The sequence below is a fragment of the Leucopleurus acutus genome (assembly GCF_964270905.1).
Source record: "Leucopleurus acutus genome assembly, chromosome: 13".
Lineage (NCBI taxonomy): Eukaryota > Metazoa > Chordata > Mammalia > Artiodactyla > Delphinidae > Leucopleurus > Leucopleurus acutus.
This window is the reverse complement of record NC_139155.1, coordinates 52,719,475-52,736,906: the sequence shown is the minus strand read 5'-3', so window position 1 is coordinate 52,736,906 and position 17,432 is coordinate 52,719,475. Positions and strand designations below refer to the sequence as shown.

The following is a 17,432-nucleotide window of genomic DNA, read 5'->3' as shown; positions in this document are numbered from 1 at the left end:
AGATCAATGGAATACAATAGAGAGCTCAGAGATAAACCCTTGTATTTATATGGTCAAATGTTTTTTGACAAGGGTACCAAGACCATTTAAGGAAAAAAGGACAGTCTTTTCAACAAATGGTGCTGGGAAAACTGGATAACTACATGCAAAAGAATGAAATTGGACTCTTATCTTACACTATATACAAAAATTAACTCAAAAGAATGGAAAGCAATGACTCCAACAGACATCTGTATATCAATGACCAGAGAAGCATTACTCACAATAGCTAAAAGGACATGCATTCTGAGTACCAGTCAATAGATGAATGGATTAAAAAAAAAAGTGGAATATACATACATGGAATATTATTCAGCCTTAAAATGGAATGAAATTCTGATGCATACTATGACATGGATGAACCTTGAAGACATGCTAAGTGAAATGTCAATCTCAAAAAGACAAAGATTGTGTGAATCTACTTATTTGAGGTAGCCAGAACAGTCAAATTCATAGAGAAAAAAAGTAGAATAGTGGTTACTGGGGGGTTGGGGTAAGGGGAGAATGGAGACTTATGGTTCAATGTGTTACAGAGATTTAATTTGGGGTGATGAAAAACTTCTGGAGATGGATGGTGGTGTGATTACACAGCAATCTGAAGGTGCTTAATGCTACTGAACTGTGCACTTAAAAATGATTAAAATGGTAAATTTTATGATATATATCCTTGAAAATAAAGAGATAATCTTTCTTAAAGTTTATTTGTTAAAAAAGAACCCAATATAATGCTGAGGAAGTCTAAACTCCTAAGCCCCTAAAACTGGCTAGCTCCTAAATTCTTTATCTATGAAGCCTACACTGATGATCTCTCTCATGAGAATGTAAAGTTCTAAGAGAGGACACCAGACTCAGTTGAACCACAGAACCCAAACTAGTATATATGTGCATATAATTAATTGTGTTTGTTTTTAACTAAACTGAAAACTCACCACATGACCTGACAGTTACCACTGTTACCATCTTAAGTGTCACCCATCAGCTAAAGGTGGATTAAGTAATGGTAATATCTTAGCTGAAGTGAGATCATGAATGCCAAAGTGTTTTACAAGTAACCACATATTATATTTAACACAGTATTATTAATAATGTTATTATATGTAACAATTGTTATCATTTTGTTTTTCCTAAAATTTAACTGCCAACAAGTGTCAATTCCCTACGTTTCTAGTCTGTATAATACTGAATAGTGGAAATCTTTAAATGATACATGGTATTTCACAAGATCAAAGATGCTAGAGTCAAACAGACTTAACCTGAGTCCTGACATTGTCATTTGCTAGCAGTATGACCTCTAGCAAGCTATTTAGGTCTTTTCATTTCTTTTATCTTTAATCACCTGTCATTTCTTTAATTCTATCCCAAATGCATGGAAAAAGTAATTTTACAATCTTAATACTTTGTGTCTCTAAATTAAGAGTAAATAAGATCAGGAAGCTCATGGAAATTCTGCCAAAAAAATCAAGCTATTTTGTACCCTGCTCCCACACAGCCAAGGAACAGATGATGGTGAAGACTGCCATTATAACTTGCAGACATATAAGTGGTAAAACTACCAAAAGAACTATTATTTGCAAAACAGTAAGAAATTTTGCCAAAGAAAATTGAAGAGGCAAAAAAAATTAAAAAGAATTATAACTGTTACATAATTTTTTAAAACTTGGCAGGTCAGAGAGGTCAGTTCAGAATAAAAGTATTCTTGGTATTTTAGGGGTGGGAAGTAAAGAAGGGTAGGAAGAGGGAAAGGGAAGAAGAGAACAATAAGTTCTACAGACTTTGATTTTTCTTTCTTTTTTTACAGTAAGCACAAAATAGGAGCTATCAGGATTAGAAAAAGCTCTCGAAATTTTAAGTACGTTAACTCTAAGCAGACTGTAGCAAAACCATAGATAACAATATAGATCTTAAAAAGATACAGAAATAACAATACTACTAATAAAACTACCTATTTATAGAAATTCTTTAAATATAAAGTTCATTTGACTTAAATTAATGACTTAATTCATTTTACTTACTTTTTCCATAAACATAAACAGTTATATCAAGGAGGTATAACAATATCAAAAATGCCACTGATTTGGATACCATAGTTCCACTAGACTATGAGCTCCACAAGGTAAAGAACTTTTGCTGGTTTGTTTTCCTAATGTCTGAAATAGAGTATTGCTCAATATATAGTAGGTGTTCAATAATGCTTGCTGACTAGGTTGCCTCCTCTCCTAATTAATATCAATTTTCAATACACATGTCTTCCCTACTTTTTTAGAATGATTTATCGTATGGTTATTCTGTAGTTGTTTATGCATTGCTTTACTCTGAAAAAAGAAGCGACAGAAAAGATACTCGGTATTTTCTTCAGTCCTCTTTTAAATTTTCCTCAATTTACAATCATATCTGTATGTTTTCAGCCTTCTGAAACTTTACTAAAAGCATAACTCGAATAAAAACATAATTTTTCAATGCAAACATTCATCATCTCACTCTACTCATCTCTGTCTTGCAACAGTTTCTCTTGAAATGTGAAGACAATAATCATGTCACATTTACTTATGAGGAAGAGGAAGTTTCTTATTTTCCAGTGTATACCTAACTGTTAATAAATTCTCCCACGGTGAGCCTGCTCCTGTAGCTTCTCCAGATAGCAGGTCATTCAGTGACATTCTCTGTAGCAGTGTAATTTCTTAATTTCCAGAATTTCTTATTTCCCCTTTTCCCTTCTTAGTCAATTTTATAGCTTAGTAGAATGTATGTACTGTACCTGAAGGTCATATAATAGTTTCTTTTAAAATATTTAACAAGGATACTTCACTAATACAGGCAAAGCTACATGATCTATTTCTTCAAAATTAGAAAGATTTTTCTCCCCTGAAGGAATCATCTCATACAATCTCAACTAGATAGGCAGATCTTAAGAGGAATACCTAATTTGTATCTGTTTCTAAAACAGCTGAGTTCATTTTATTATGATCATTGCTGTTGCTACAGCAGGAAGTTAGGGGCTGGTATACACTATCCTTTCTCTGCTAAGTGAAAAGGGAAACAATTCCTGAGACTTCAGCGGGGAAAGATGAATTCTTGGCCTCCCAAATACACAAAGATGGTGGGAACCTTTGGTGCCATTATGACTTTGATTCAGCTACATTAAGCAAAGTTTTCTGCGAATCATCGTAATTTTAACTCTTTTTAAAATAGGGAATATTCTAAACTGACTGAAAATTAACTTTTTGCACACTACAATTTTTTATTTCTGGATTTCAAGCTGCAAGTCTGATGGAATCAAGCATACCATAATTTCTTATATCCTCACACAAATTAAACTGCGATAGAACCTCCTTATATTTTAGGTTTTAGTAAGAACAAGAGAATAACTTTTTTTTCACAAGAAATATTACCTCTTAATTATTGACTTCCTCTACAAAGAGATACTAAAGTCTAAACAGACAGCAATTCAACAAAGATCAAATATCACATTATGCCTGCTGAGCCCAACTCCATTACATGTACGTAATACTTCATCTTGATATATTGAATGGGACATCAGAGAAGGAGCAGTATAATTTTCCTAATATTATCAAATATTCTCTCTTTAACTAGGTTAGCACAATATTTATATAGTATTTGTATACTCTGGATTTTCATCAGATATATACATATGTTAGGAAGGCAGTCCCAACAGACTATTTACCACAACTACTTTCAAATAGTACTGTAATGTGCAAGAGAAAATAACTTACTGTCTCGGAGTGTTTCCCAAGCCCACTGATCATTTTTGAAGAAGAGATGTCGTTTGATTTCTTCTACACCATTCCGCCCTAATCTCACCTCTCTGAATAGAAAGAGAAGGAGAAAAGTCATTAATCATTTAAGATATTATATTGATACTATAACCTGTTCATATTTATTTGTGGGCATAATGCTAAATCTGTGCAGGATGTTAGATACGATTTTATGTCACCTTGAAATTATATTGTCAGCATAATTATGAGCTTACATAAAAAATAAGTTGAAGACTGAGAGTATTAAAGAATATTTTCTAAAGAAAAAATACACACAAAATACAGATTTATTGATACCCCATGGCTTTTCTACTGACAACAAATATCCATCACCTTGCTTCATTAGCATAATTAATTTTCTTCATAGGTTTTTTAATAGTGGTAAAGTTAATACATGTTTTGAACTAATAACTTCACACCAGGAGCTAACAAAAACTCCAAAAGATGTTTTAAATATAATATTTCCATTTTATTCTATACTAAATATTTCTGACCAACCAACAAAAACCAATGACAACTAATTCTTGACCCTACAACAAAACTGAGAGTTTTAATGGGACAAGCTACTGATCCTTGGCCTCTTCAATAGGCATAGAAAAAAAGTATTTTAAAATGTGCTGTTAGCTGAGTTGCAAAGGGGAACTTGGCACCTTTTGTTTTTGTAGAGTACTTATAAACAACAAAAATCCCAATTCTTTTCATGAGTCGAAAGATAAACTGCTTTAATCAAAGAGGAAATCAAAAAATACCTAAAAACAAATGACAATGAAAACACAACGACCCAAAACCTATGGGATGCAGCAAAAGCAGTTCTAAGAGAGAAGTTTCTAGCAATACAATCCTACCTCAAGAAACAAAAAACATCTCAAATAAACAACCTAACCTTACACCTAAAGCAATTAGAAAAGAAGAACAAGAAAACCCCAAAGTTAGCAGAAGGAAAGAAATCATAAAGATCAGATCAGAAATAAATGAAAAAGAAATGAAGGAAACGATAGCAAAGATCAATAAAACTAAAAGCTGTTTCTTTGAGAAGATATACAAAATTGATAAACCATTCGCCAGACTCATTAAGAAAAAAAGGGAGAAGACTCAAGTTAATAGAATTAGATATGAAAAAGGAGAAGTAACAACTGACACTGCAGAAATACAAAGGATCATGAGAAATTACTACAAGCAACTATATGCCAATAAAATGGAAAACCTGGAAGAAATGGACAAATTCTTAGAAAACCTTCTTAGCACAACCTTCCGAAGGTGAACCAGGAAGAAATAGAAAATATAAACAGACCGATCACAAGCACTGAAAATTGAAACTGTGATTAAAAATCTTCCAACAAACAAAAGCCCAGGACAAAATGGCTTCACAGGCGAATTCTATCAAACATTTAGAGAAGAGCTAACACCTATCCTTCTCAAACTCTGCCAAAATATAGCAAAGGGAGGAACACTCCTAAACCATCACCCTGATACCAAAACCAGACAAAGATGTCACAAAAAAAGAAAACTACTGGCCAATATCACTGATGAACATAGATGCAAAAATCCTCAACAAAATACTAGCAAACAGAATCCAACAGCACATTAAAAGGATCATAAACCATGATCAAGTGGGTTTTATCCCAGGAATGCAAGGATTCTTCAATATACGCAAACCAGTCAATGTGATAAACTATTTACAAATTGAAGGAGAAAAACCATATGATCATCTCAATAGATGCAGAAAAAACTTTTGACAAAATTCAATACCCATTTATGATAAAAACCCTGCAGAAAGTAGGCATAGAGGGAACTTACCTCAACATAATAAAGGCCATATATAACAAACCCACAGCCAACATCATTCTCCATGGTGAAAACTGAAACCATTTCCACTAGATCAGGAACAAGACAAGGTTGCCCACTCTCACCACTATTATTCAACATAGTTTTGGAAGTCCTAGCCACGGCAATCAGAGAAGGAAAAGAAATAAAAGGAATCTAAATCAGAAAAGAAAAAGTAAAACTGTCACTGTTTGCGGATGACATGATACTATACACAGAGAATCCTAAAGATACTACCAGAAAACTAGTAGAACTAATCAATGAATTTGGTAAAGTAGCAAGATACAAAATTAATGCAGAATGCTTTAATTAATGCACATTAATGCATTCCTATACACTAATGATGAAAATTCTGAAAGAGAAATTAAGGAAACACTCCCATTTACCATTGCAACAAAAAGAACAAAATACCTAGGAATAAACCTACCTAAGGAGACAAAAGAACTGTATGCAGAAAACTATAAGACACTGATGAAAGAAATTAAAGATGATACTAACAGATGGAGAGATATACCATGTTCTTGGATTGGAAGAATCAACATTGTAAAAATGACTATACTACCCAAAGCAATCTACAGATTCAGTGCAAGCCCTATCAAACTATCAATGGCATTTTTCACAGAACCAGAAGAAAAAATTTCACAATTTGTATGGAAACACAAAAGACCCCGAACAGCCAAAGCAATCTTGAGAAAGAAAAACAGAGCTGGAGGAATCAGGCTCCTGGACTTCAGACTAAACTACAAAGCTACAGTAATCAAGACAGTATGGTACTGGCACAAAAACAGAAATACAGATGAATGGAACAGGATAGAAAGCCCAGAGATAACCCCACGCACATATGGTCACCTTATTTTTGACAAAGGATGAAAGAATATACAATGGAGAAAAGACAGCCTCTTCAATAGGTGGTGCTGGGAAAACTGGACAGCTCCATGTAAAAGAATGAAATTAGAACACTCCCTAACACCATACACAACAATAAACTCAAAATGGATTAAAGACCTAAGTGTAAGGTCAAACACTATCAAACTCTTAGAGGAAAACATAGGCAGAAGAACACTCTGTGACATAAATCACAGCAAGATCCTTTTTGACCCACCACCTAGAGAAATGGAAATAAAAATAAACAAATGGGACCTAGTGAAATTTAAAAGCTTTTGCACAGCAAAAGAAAACATAAACAAGAAGAAAAGACAACCCTCAGAATGGGAGAAAATATTTGTAAACAAAGCCACTGACAAAGGATTAATCTCCAAAATATACAAGCAGCTCATGCAGCTCAATATCAAAAAAAAAAAAAAAATAACCCAATCCAAAAATAGGCAGAAGACCTAAATAGACATTTCTCCAAAGAAGGTATACAGACTGCCAACAAACACATGAAAGGATGCTCAACATCACTAATCACTAGAGAAATGCAAATCGAAACTACAATGAGGTATCACCTCACACCAGTCAGAATGGCCATCATCAAAAAGTCTACAAACAATAAATGCTGGAGAGTGTATGAAGAAAAGGGAATCCTCTTGCACTGTTGGTGGGAATGTAACCTGATACAGCCACTATGGAGAACAATATAGAGGTTCCTTAAAAAACTAAAAATAGAACTACCATATGACCCAACAATCCCACTACTGGGCATATACCCTGAGAAAACCATAATTCAAAAAGAGTCATGTACCACAATGTTCATTGCAGCTCTATTTACAATAGACAGGACATGGAAGCAACCTAATTGTCCGCTGACAGATGAATGGATAAAGAAGATGTGGCACATATATACAATGGAATATTACTCAGCCATAAAAAGAAACAAAATTGAGTTATTTGTAGTGAGGTGGATGGACCTAGAGTCTATCATACAGAGTGAAGTTAAGTCAGAAAGAGAAAAACAAATATCATATGCTAACACATATATACGGATCTAAAAAAAAAAAAAAAGGTTCTGAAGAACCTAGGGGCAGGACAGGAATAAAAACGCAGACATAGAGAATGGACTTGAGGACACTGGGCGGGGAAAGGGTAAGCTGGGATGAAGTGAGAGAGTGGCATGGACATATATACACTACCAAATGTAAAATAGACAGCTAGTGGGAAGCAGCTGCATAGCACAGGAAGATCAGCTTGGTGCTTTGTGACCATCTAGAGGGGGGGTGGGATAGGGAGGATGGGAGGAGACGCAAGACGGAGGAGATATGGGGATATATGTATAGATGATTCACTTTGTTATAAAGCAGAAACTAACACACCATTGTAAAGCAATTATACTTCAATAAAGATATTAAAAAAATTAAAAAAATAAAAATTGTGATACCATAAAAACAATAAGATAAATTACTTTAGATATAACGAGACACTTTTAAAGAAGCTTTCACTGACTCTCTCAGACTGGCTTAGGGAAACTCTCCATGGTTCTATGGCACACGATACTTAAGAGTACTTACCTCTCTGTACAATAAATACCTCATTTGCCTGTCTGTTTCCCCCAAAGGACTCTGAGGTAGTGGAGAACAGTGGCTGTGTATCTTGGTCATTTCTATACCTCTAGCATAGTTTTTATATTATAATATATTTATACAGTGCTTATATTAAAATGTAAAAATTTCAAAAACTATATGTTTCAGGCTGTAAGGGACATACTGAAGGAGGATAAGTTAATTTTAATTAAAGTGAATCCAAAATTGAAACATATTTAAATTTAAAGCCTCTCTACTATTTAAATTAACAATATACAACCTTAAATCCTAAATGTAATCTTAGTAAGCCATCTGGTTCCTGTTTAAATTTTAAAAGTAAACCACAAGGGTATATACATAATATGCCATTTTTGTTTCTAAAACACTTATGTGCATTTACATTTATAAAAAATGCTTGTTGAAACTGGAAGACCATGTCAATGAAGGAAGGAGGTAGAAAATACTACATACTTTTTTTATAGCTTTGCACTACTTCATTTCAAAAAGCATATATAATTAAATCTTTTTCCCAGCTTTACTGAGGCATAACTGGCAAATAAAATTTTAAGATATTTAGTTTACAATGTTACAATTTGATATTCATACATACACACTATGAAAGGAGTCCCACAACAAGCTAATTAACACATCAATCACTTCAAATATTTACTTTTCTTTTTTTGATCAGGGGCAAGAACATTTAAATGTTGTCTCTTCACAAATTTTGATTATACAATACAGTGTTATCTTAAATGGCATCAGCTGGAAGATGCATCATCATTTTTCTATCACCAGGAAAAAAATGTCCCAGTTAAATTACTACATGCCATTGATTTTAAGATGCTCTCTAATTTTAGAGATTTTAACATGTTAAAAAAAAAAAACTCAGGGAATTCCCTGGCAGTCCAGTGGTTAGGACTCAGTGCTTTCACTGCCAGGGCCCAGGTTCAATCCCTGGTCGGGGAACTAAGATCCCACAAGCCGCACAGCATGGCCAAAAGGAAAAAAAAAAAAAAATCAGACTCAATAAAATATACTACCATCTTTATACTTAACTAAGTTAAAAATGTTAACAATGAAAAAAATAATCATCTTGTCTAGTCATCAGCAAAGAATCTATTACTATCCCAATTTCTTAGGTAAGGTAAGTGAGTTGAGATCCAGAAAAGCCATCCAGAAAAATCAGAAAAATTATATCAGGTTTCACTGTCATGAACGACTTGGGGAATGGTAGGTTTTATTCCAATAGTTCAAATATAGGAGTTCAGATATAGACCTTAAAAACTGAGCAGCAAAATGAAAATTTCCTTGGAATAAGTGTTCCATGTTAAAATTATTTACCTGTCAGTAAGGAAGGCACAAATAAGATTTTTTGCTTCTTTTGATATGTCATTATCATCAGGGAAGGTAAGTGAATTTTTATGGTTCATAATCTTACTGTAAGTTCCAACCAGAGAATCTGCATAAAATGGTGTATCACCTGATAAATTGACAGGGAAAACAAAAGCAAATTAAGATACATTGAAAGAAATCAGTTTCAAAGGAAGAGAGTCAATGTTACTGTTTAAAGATAATTAACTATGCAGAAACTAAAAATATACACCAAATACATAAAAAGAAGTAACACATCAAGTTTCTCTAAGTCTCTGAATAGCTTGTCAAAACTGACACAGTAGGTTTGGATCAGTTTGTTTCCTACAGACAAAATCAACACTGCTTAATGTAATATTTTATTAGAAGAAGCCAAGTCTAAGTTTGGAGATGAACAACTATGTTAGAGGTACATAAAATCCTTCTTTACTCACCTACAAGCATTTCATATAAAAATACCCCAACTGACCACCAGTCACATTCTCGTCCATAATAACCATCACCACCTTGAGATTTTAATACTTCAGGGGAAATATAATCAGGTGTCCCAACTGCTGTATCACATCGTACCATACCTTCCTAAAAAGAGGTCAAATTTTCAATTAGGATATGAATGTAAAGTCTCAATTATTCAGCATGAGTTTTTCTTAATATAACATGTAGAACTCTTAAGTCTTTGTGTTATGAAAGATCACATCAAAACCTAATGCAGACTTGATAAAAAGTAACAAACAGCTTAATCATATATACATATTATATACATAATATATTCATAATGTATGTGTGTATGTGTATATGGTTATAGCAGTGATTTTTATTTTGTAATAACACTCACTAGAAAGACACATTGCCACCATTTATTATTCCTCCAGTTGTACCAATATGATGATCTCATCTTAATTGCAGAGAACAAGTATATAAGTCAATGCAAATATGTTGAGGAACCGACAGAATGAATCACTTGATAACATCAATATATAAATGCTGATTTAATTGTTTTTTTACTAAAATAGTCATTCATTTTAATTATGCTTGAAATTGAGGGGAAAAAACATGTAAGAATTGACTGTACAAATATAAAATGGGGAAGCATGTGCATGGGAAAAGGGCATAATAGTGTTAAGCCCACTGATAACTACCTAATATGCATTTTAACCCTCTCTCCAAAATAAAAACAAAAAGTATATATACCAGTTACTTACTTTAGCTGGTATGAATGCAACAGAATTATACATGATTACACAAAAGTTCTCACATAGTGTTCTCCTCCTAACCCATAAATTTCTTTTGGAAATAATAAATACAACTTTCTGGTTATTCTTCTATGATAAGTTTCAAAGAATATAAACTGTTTCAACTGAAAATAAAGCAGCATACTTGCTACTTCAGCTATGTATATAAGTTATTTATTATATAAATAGTGAGCATGGGTACCTTTTACTATTGACTCCCCAAATAAGTAGTAAGATCTTTTCATGTTTAATAGAAGGCTAAGTAAAACATTAAAAAATATACATATTCCTGAAATCCAGTTTTTACGAAAGTCTCATTTTAACAGTGGCATTAGTATTTAGTGACATTTAAGCTAATCCCATTTCTAGCTACCAACAGTGGACATTACAGATTTGCTTTAAAAGATTTAGTAAATCTGGCAATCCACGCTTCCCCCAAATAGAGAGGAGAAAAAATAAAGCACTTACAAGTTACTAACACAACACTGAAACCATGGCATCTAGTTCAACAAATAAGACTGGGCACATCAATTCTGTACAAGTCCAGATATGGTTAGTAAATTCTTAAAACATTGGGAGAGGGAAGGGTAAGCTGGGATGAAGTAAGAGTGGCATTGACATATATACACTACCAAATGTAAAATAGATAGCTAGTGGGAAGCAGCTGCATAGCACAGGAAGATCAGCTTGGTGCTTTGTGACCATCTGGGGGGGGGTGGGATAGGGAGATGCAAGAGGGAGGAGATATGGAGATATATGTATATGTATAGCCAATTCACTCTGTTATGAAGCAGAAACTAACACACCATTGTAAAGCAATTATACTTCAATAAAGATGTTTAAAAAATTTTGTAAAAAGCATCTATCTTGAATTAGCAAAACTAAATTAAAATCTAATTATTTAACCTTATTCATCTTCATACAAGTACCAAAATCTGCTAACTTCAAATGTCCAGACTTATCCAGCAGCATGTTATCAGGCTTCACATCTCTGAGGGGGGAAAAAAAAAGTACAGTATCTCTGAAACAGATCAGAAGCTGATAAACATTATATGAGGCAGTGATTTTAGGTCATATATCCTCAATTTAGATAAGGTCACCTTTGATCTATATGTGCTCTCTATCCACATCTATAAGCTGACTTCATCAGGGAGACTCTCTCATATATTATGCCTCAGAAGAAGACATTCTTTTAAGTAGAGTTTGATTCTTCCAAGAGGAAAATCAAGTCATTTGAGAGAGAATAACCATAAAAAATGTAACATTCAAACATAAAAAGTAACTGAGACACACAAGATAGATAAATACATAAATAACCCCAGAAGAGGGTCTAAATCACTTTCATTTTTGCATCCCTGGCACTGAGCACAGCAATTGCACATAGAATTCAAGTGGTGTTTGCAGAACAAATTAAATTATTCTTCTAGCAAATAAATTTGATCTGTTCACTAATTAAAAGCAAATTAATTTGTATATAAAAATTAAAAGCATTTAATACCCCAGAATATACCTTAAAAAAACAGCTTATAATTTTTACTTTTCAGGACACCATATAAAAGCCTTATAATCGGAATAAGAAATATTAAAGAATACATTTATATCAACGCTAAACTGAAATGTTAAAACCACAAATTTCAAAGTTTTAAATTCTGAAACACCACTCATGTCATATGGGAGAATAGGTGGATTTAGAATGGGAAATGCTAATCAAATGAAGTTTAAGTACTGATATTTAGCTTCTCTCTTTAACAAATGAGAAATTTTAAAGCATTTTTGTCCTTACCTATGAATAAAACCCATGGAATGGATTGCATCCAATGCAAGAACTACTTCTGCAGTATAAAATCGGGCCCATTTTTCAGGCACATCATAGTTGCTCATTAAGTTTACAAGATCTCCACCAGGCATGTATTCCATTACCATGTAGAGATAACGATCATCTTGGAATGCATAAAATAGCTACACAAATACAAAAAAAAAAAAAGAAACAAATTCATTAAGATTAAGCAAAAACTGTTTCATTTAAGAATTGTCAAAATTACTAATATAAGATTTAACTGAAATAATCAAATTGCAGTAGTTGTAGTACTCAAAAAAAAGGAAACAAATACAAAGATAAATAGCACAAAGAACTTTGCGTATGCAGAGGAGTTATTAACTGTGGTTACTTCTGAGGAGTCGGAGACTTCTTTTCTCTACCCTTTTCTATACTAATTGAATTTCTTATACTGAGAATTTTTAAAAATTATAATAGTTTCAATAAAGAATATACAACTCTTCTAAGCAAAGACATATTGTAGTTCTAATTTAAATTGTACATAGTGGGGTTTAGTGTTAAATTTATATCAACACCACAATTTTCAAGTAATCTAATAAAATTAGGCTACAGTCTTAGTTGTCCCTTATTAGCTGTGTGACTAGGCAATTTACTTAACCTCCCAAATTATCTGTGACTATGATCCTTTCTAGAAGAATATATGGGAAAAAAAAAAAGAATATATGGGACTATATATCATGTTTGACTTTTATACTTGCTGCCCAGTCTGTGTCTGGATGCCTGGCAGTTGGCAAGTACTTAATGAATGTTCAGTGAATAAAAGCACAAATTTAATCTATAAATTGAGGGTGTAGCTAATAGGGATTACGCCTATCAGAGTTGTTAAAAAGATTAGCGAATAGAGGAAAAGCCCTTAGTACAATAGATGCTCAGTAAACAGTTGCAGTCAGTAGGAGGAGTCGCAGTAACGGCTAACAAAGAAACAGGAAGAGGACAAGAGTCAAAGCAGGAACAGTAAGGTCCATTGATATGAAATTGGCAACAATATCAAGCATAAATATATTATGTGACCAGTGCTGAAGTTAAAAGAAGAGCAAATTTACAAAAGAAAATTTCTTTTTTTTTGGCTGCAATACGTGGCTTGTGGGATCTTAGTTCCCCGACCAGGGACTGAACCCATGGCAATGAAAGCACGAAGTCCTAACCACTGGACTGCCAGGGAATTCCCTACAAAAGAACATTTTAAGTAAACATGAGAAGATTAGAACAGAACTAAAATAAATGAAATAAGCCCTTAGAGAAAAAGTATAACTAATTTACCTAGGCACTTACGTCTTAAAATTCTTTTTATATTTCATTTTTTTCAACAGCATTTAATGATTTTAGTTACAGATTTAGTAACTTTAATTAAATATAAATATTTGGGGGAAGGATAAGAAACTAAGTGGTATCTCATGGCTATCCCAGATTAACATGTACAGTATATCACTCGGACACCATAATTAAAGAAACACTGTTGATTTGGTGGCAGTTTACCCTATTTAAAATGTATCAAGAAAAATAGAGCTTCAAGTTCATAAGTTGTAAATTTAACCTTAAACATTTATGTCATGTTTTTTAACTTTTTACACAACACTGAACACTCCCCAGTATCAGTGGTTCTCAACCAGAGATGATAACTGCCGGTGTCCCATGGCCCCCACCTGCCCACTATCCCCAACACGCCACCCAGGGAGATGTTCAACAATGTCTGAACACAGTTTTGGTTGTTACACCTTGTGTGTGGGGTGGGGAGGGCTGCTACTGGCATCACCTGGGTAGAAGTCAAGGATGCTGTTAAAAACCCACAAGATAGCCCCCAACAACAAAGAATCACTTGGCCCAAAATGTCAGTAACACTGAGCCTGAGACACCCTGCTCTAAACAGCTGATAAAAACAGGGCAGACATTTCAAGTATAAAAAGTCTTATTATGCGAATCTTAAACATCTTCCATATCCTTTTTATCCCAATTACTATTATGATTATTTAAGACAGTCTTCATTACATACTGTAAATTTAAAAAACTATAAAATTCATGCTAGGAATTTAGAAATGATCTAGCTCAGCAGTTTTACTATTTTTTTTAAAAAAACCACAAGACCTTATTTCCCCCATATGAAATCTTAATAAGAACCCCAATATATAAGACATATAAAACATGCAGCTGCTCTAGTTGAAGCAGAAATAGAAAACCCAGAATTACAACCTACCCAAACAACTGCTTGCTCCCATGACTCCATCTGAGGTATCTCCTCAATTGAAAATAACCAATCTAAGCCACCTTTCACATTTTTGAGCAAGGAGACTGAGGCCCAGAGATGTAAATAACCTGGCCACAGCTTCAGGTCAAGATTAGTACCTACAATTACTGACTTTCTAATGTATTTTTCTTTCCACTGAAAAACCTGAAGCCAATACAATATTAATTGGAAGCCTAGCTTAACTTTTTTCCCTCCATTTCTCCCATTCTCTCCACTCCAGAGACAAATAGTTACTTTCCTCCTAGAGATAATTCAATAAAATTAAATTTTATGATTTTAAAAATGATATATTAGACACTTTTGTAATTGCCAATAAATTCTCTATTACTGTTCTAAAAAACAAAGCTTCTCAGACATGTTAAGTTACAAACTACTAGAGCAACAATGAAACAATAACAAAAGCATACCTGAACGACCCATGGACTGTTAGCAAAAGCCATGATGTCCCTTTCTTCCCAGAAAAAAGCAGAATCAGATCTCTTAATCATTTCAAATTTGCTGAGAAGCTTCATAGCATATACCTTCCTGGTGGATTTATGCCTTACCTTTAAAATTGAAAATGGAAAATAATGAACATTTCATTAACATTTAAAGCTCAGTGTTTCCCAGAACAATTTACTAAATAATTTAACATTATTGGTCTTTCTATTTTAACTTCTTCTCTTCTGAATTATCCCAATTAGATAATGTCAAGGCTTTAACTACCAGATGTAAGTAATGTTAGAAAAAAATCTTTATTCCCTATATTATGGCACACTTCCCCCTCCTCCACCCAGCTAGTTATGCTACTTCCTGTTTATAAAACTTACTATTGCACAGCATTTTAGATAGTGTAATATTAGGAGTAAAGATTTCTCTTTTGATGCTTGAAAACTCTTCTCTATCCATGAATTCTTGGGGAAAATATTTCACACTACTGCTGAATTAGACTCTAGGCTTTCATATCCTTAGGCAAGAATGTCTAGAGCAATTTAAAGCAAGAATTTTATAAAAACAATAATTTCCCAAACAACATATGTTAAACACACAAGTGAATTTTTTAATTTTAAAAAGATTGTTTTTTTAATCTCATTAAAATAACCTACCAATTGAACTTCTCCAAATGCACCTCTACCAATCACCTTCACTACTTCATAATCTTCAGCTTTCATTCGTAAATCTCTAATTTTATTTATTGTGTCTTTATCTGTATGAAAAGAAAAGTTTATAATTTTAAATCACTGAAGCATTATAACTAAAACTGCTTATTTTACATTCAAGGTCTTGAGAAACAATAAAAAACAAAGATGTTCATTAAAAATTAATATAAGTAAAATATGAAGTTGTAAACAGAGAAATGTTCAATGTGCTAAGAATTGTTTTTAATAAATTCTGGAATGACTTCACTGTTAAAATATTTTTCTTAAAATCTGACTTACTAGAATGTTTAAAAAAAACATATACTACACGTACACTGAGAATAATTAGTTAATTAGTTCCTGGTATTTTAAGTATATATCAAATTTGAATCAAGGGGCCACAGGTAGATATTTTACATTAATGAAACAAGTTTTCTTTTTATCAAGTCAGTTTTGATGATCCTTTTAAAAAGATATAACTAATTTAAGATATCAAAGGTAAACATGTTAAAGAATCATGTACTTATTATATTTCTCTATTTGAATGCAGATTTTAACTTAAAACACACAGTGGGAATCGCTACAATTATTTATATAAACCTGTCACACTACAAACTACAATAATTTAAAATCCCCACTGGATAGATATTCTAATTCCTAATTTGGTCATAGATTAAAATAGGGCTATTTTAATCCACATGGGTCAACACTGGCATGAGATTACATGGAAAAGCTTCACAGCAGAGTTATACAAAATACAGGGCAGCTATTAAATTTAAGTTCTAGTTCCTGATAAAAGCTACAAATAATATCTTGTCTTTCTTTTGAAATGCACATTTAAACTCATGTTTGTATACATTATGACCTATAAACACATGCAACAGAGAGCAAACTTTCACACAGGGATAACGTAAGTACATTTAATTTTAGATCACATATCTATTGCAAATGTAACAGCAAGATATAAACAATAATCAATTTACTGCAGAAACATCTGTGTTAACTATAGAGGCTCTACAGTAATCACTGTAGATACATAAACATAACTTTAAAACACAGTGTCTGCTCTTACGGATTTCAAATGAAACTGAAACAAACAAAAAATAATACCAAAAAATGCAAAAAGGGAAATAAGCACAAGCACAGAGTTTGTGGAATATAAAGGATGACACCTAACCCAAGGCTGCCTAGGAGGGAGGTGGCTAGAAAAGGCTTTCTGGAGGTGAAGAAACCTGAAACAAGTCTAAAAAGAAAGCAGTTAGCTAGCTGGGAAGAAGAAAAGAGAGAATATAACAGGCAGATGGGCAAATATAAGCAAAGGCACAACAGAACTGTTCTGTGTTGCTGGAGTATCAAGTCTGTGGGAAGGATGTGAAGGAGAGGCTGGAGAGCCCCAAACTAGTTAAGGAGCTTGAACTTTACCTGCAGACCAGTAGTTGTAAAATTATTATTTAATCAACAAAAATATTTTTCACATTAAAGTTTAAAAGCAGTACAATATGAAAATAGATAAAAGTGCTCTCCTTCAAGAGGGTAG

The 17,432-nt window shown here is 33.1% G+C and overlaps 1 protein-coding gene across 3 annotated transcripts in view; it reads right to left on the bottom strand.

Annotated features, from left to right (window-relative positions):
- ROCK1 (Rho associated coiled-coil containing protein kinase 1) overlaps nt 1-17,432 on the bottom strand; it is a 146,425-nt gene that overhangs the window by 70,394 nt on the left and 58,599 nt on the right. For 2 of the 3 annotated variants that reach the window (XM_082853759.1, XM_082853758.1), the window contains exons 3-9: nt 15,863-15,963; nt 15,185-15,322; nt 12,482-12,657; nt 11,605-11,689; nt 9,901-10,045; nt 9,437-9,575; nt 3,771-3,862 (exon numbers count right to left, since the gene is read on the bottom strand). In XM_082853759.1, coding sequence (XP_082709885.1) covers nt 3,771-3,862; nt 9,437-9,575; nt 9,901-10,045; nt 11,605-11,689; nt 12,482-12,657; nt 15,185-15,322; nt 15,863-15,963 — 876 coding nt within the window. Of the gene's footprint in view, nt 1-3,770; nt 3,863-9,436; nt 9,576-9,900; nt 10,046-11,604; nt 11,690-12,481; nt 12,658-15,184; nt 15,323-15,862; nt 15,964-17,432 lie in introns of those variants that run through there. The other variant, XM_082853760.1, reaches the window with a different exon arrangement.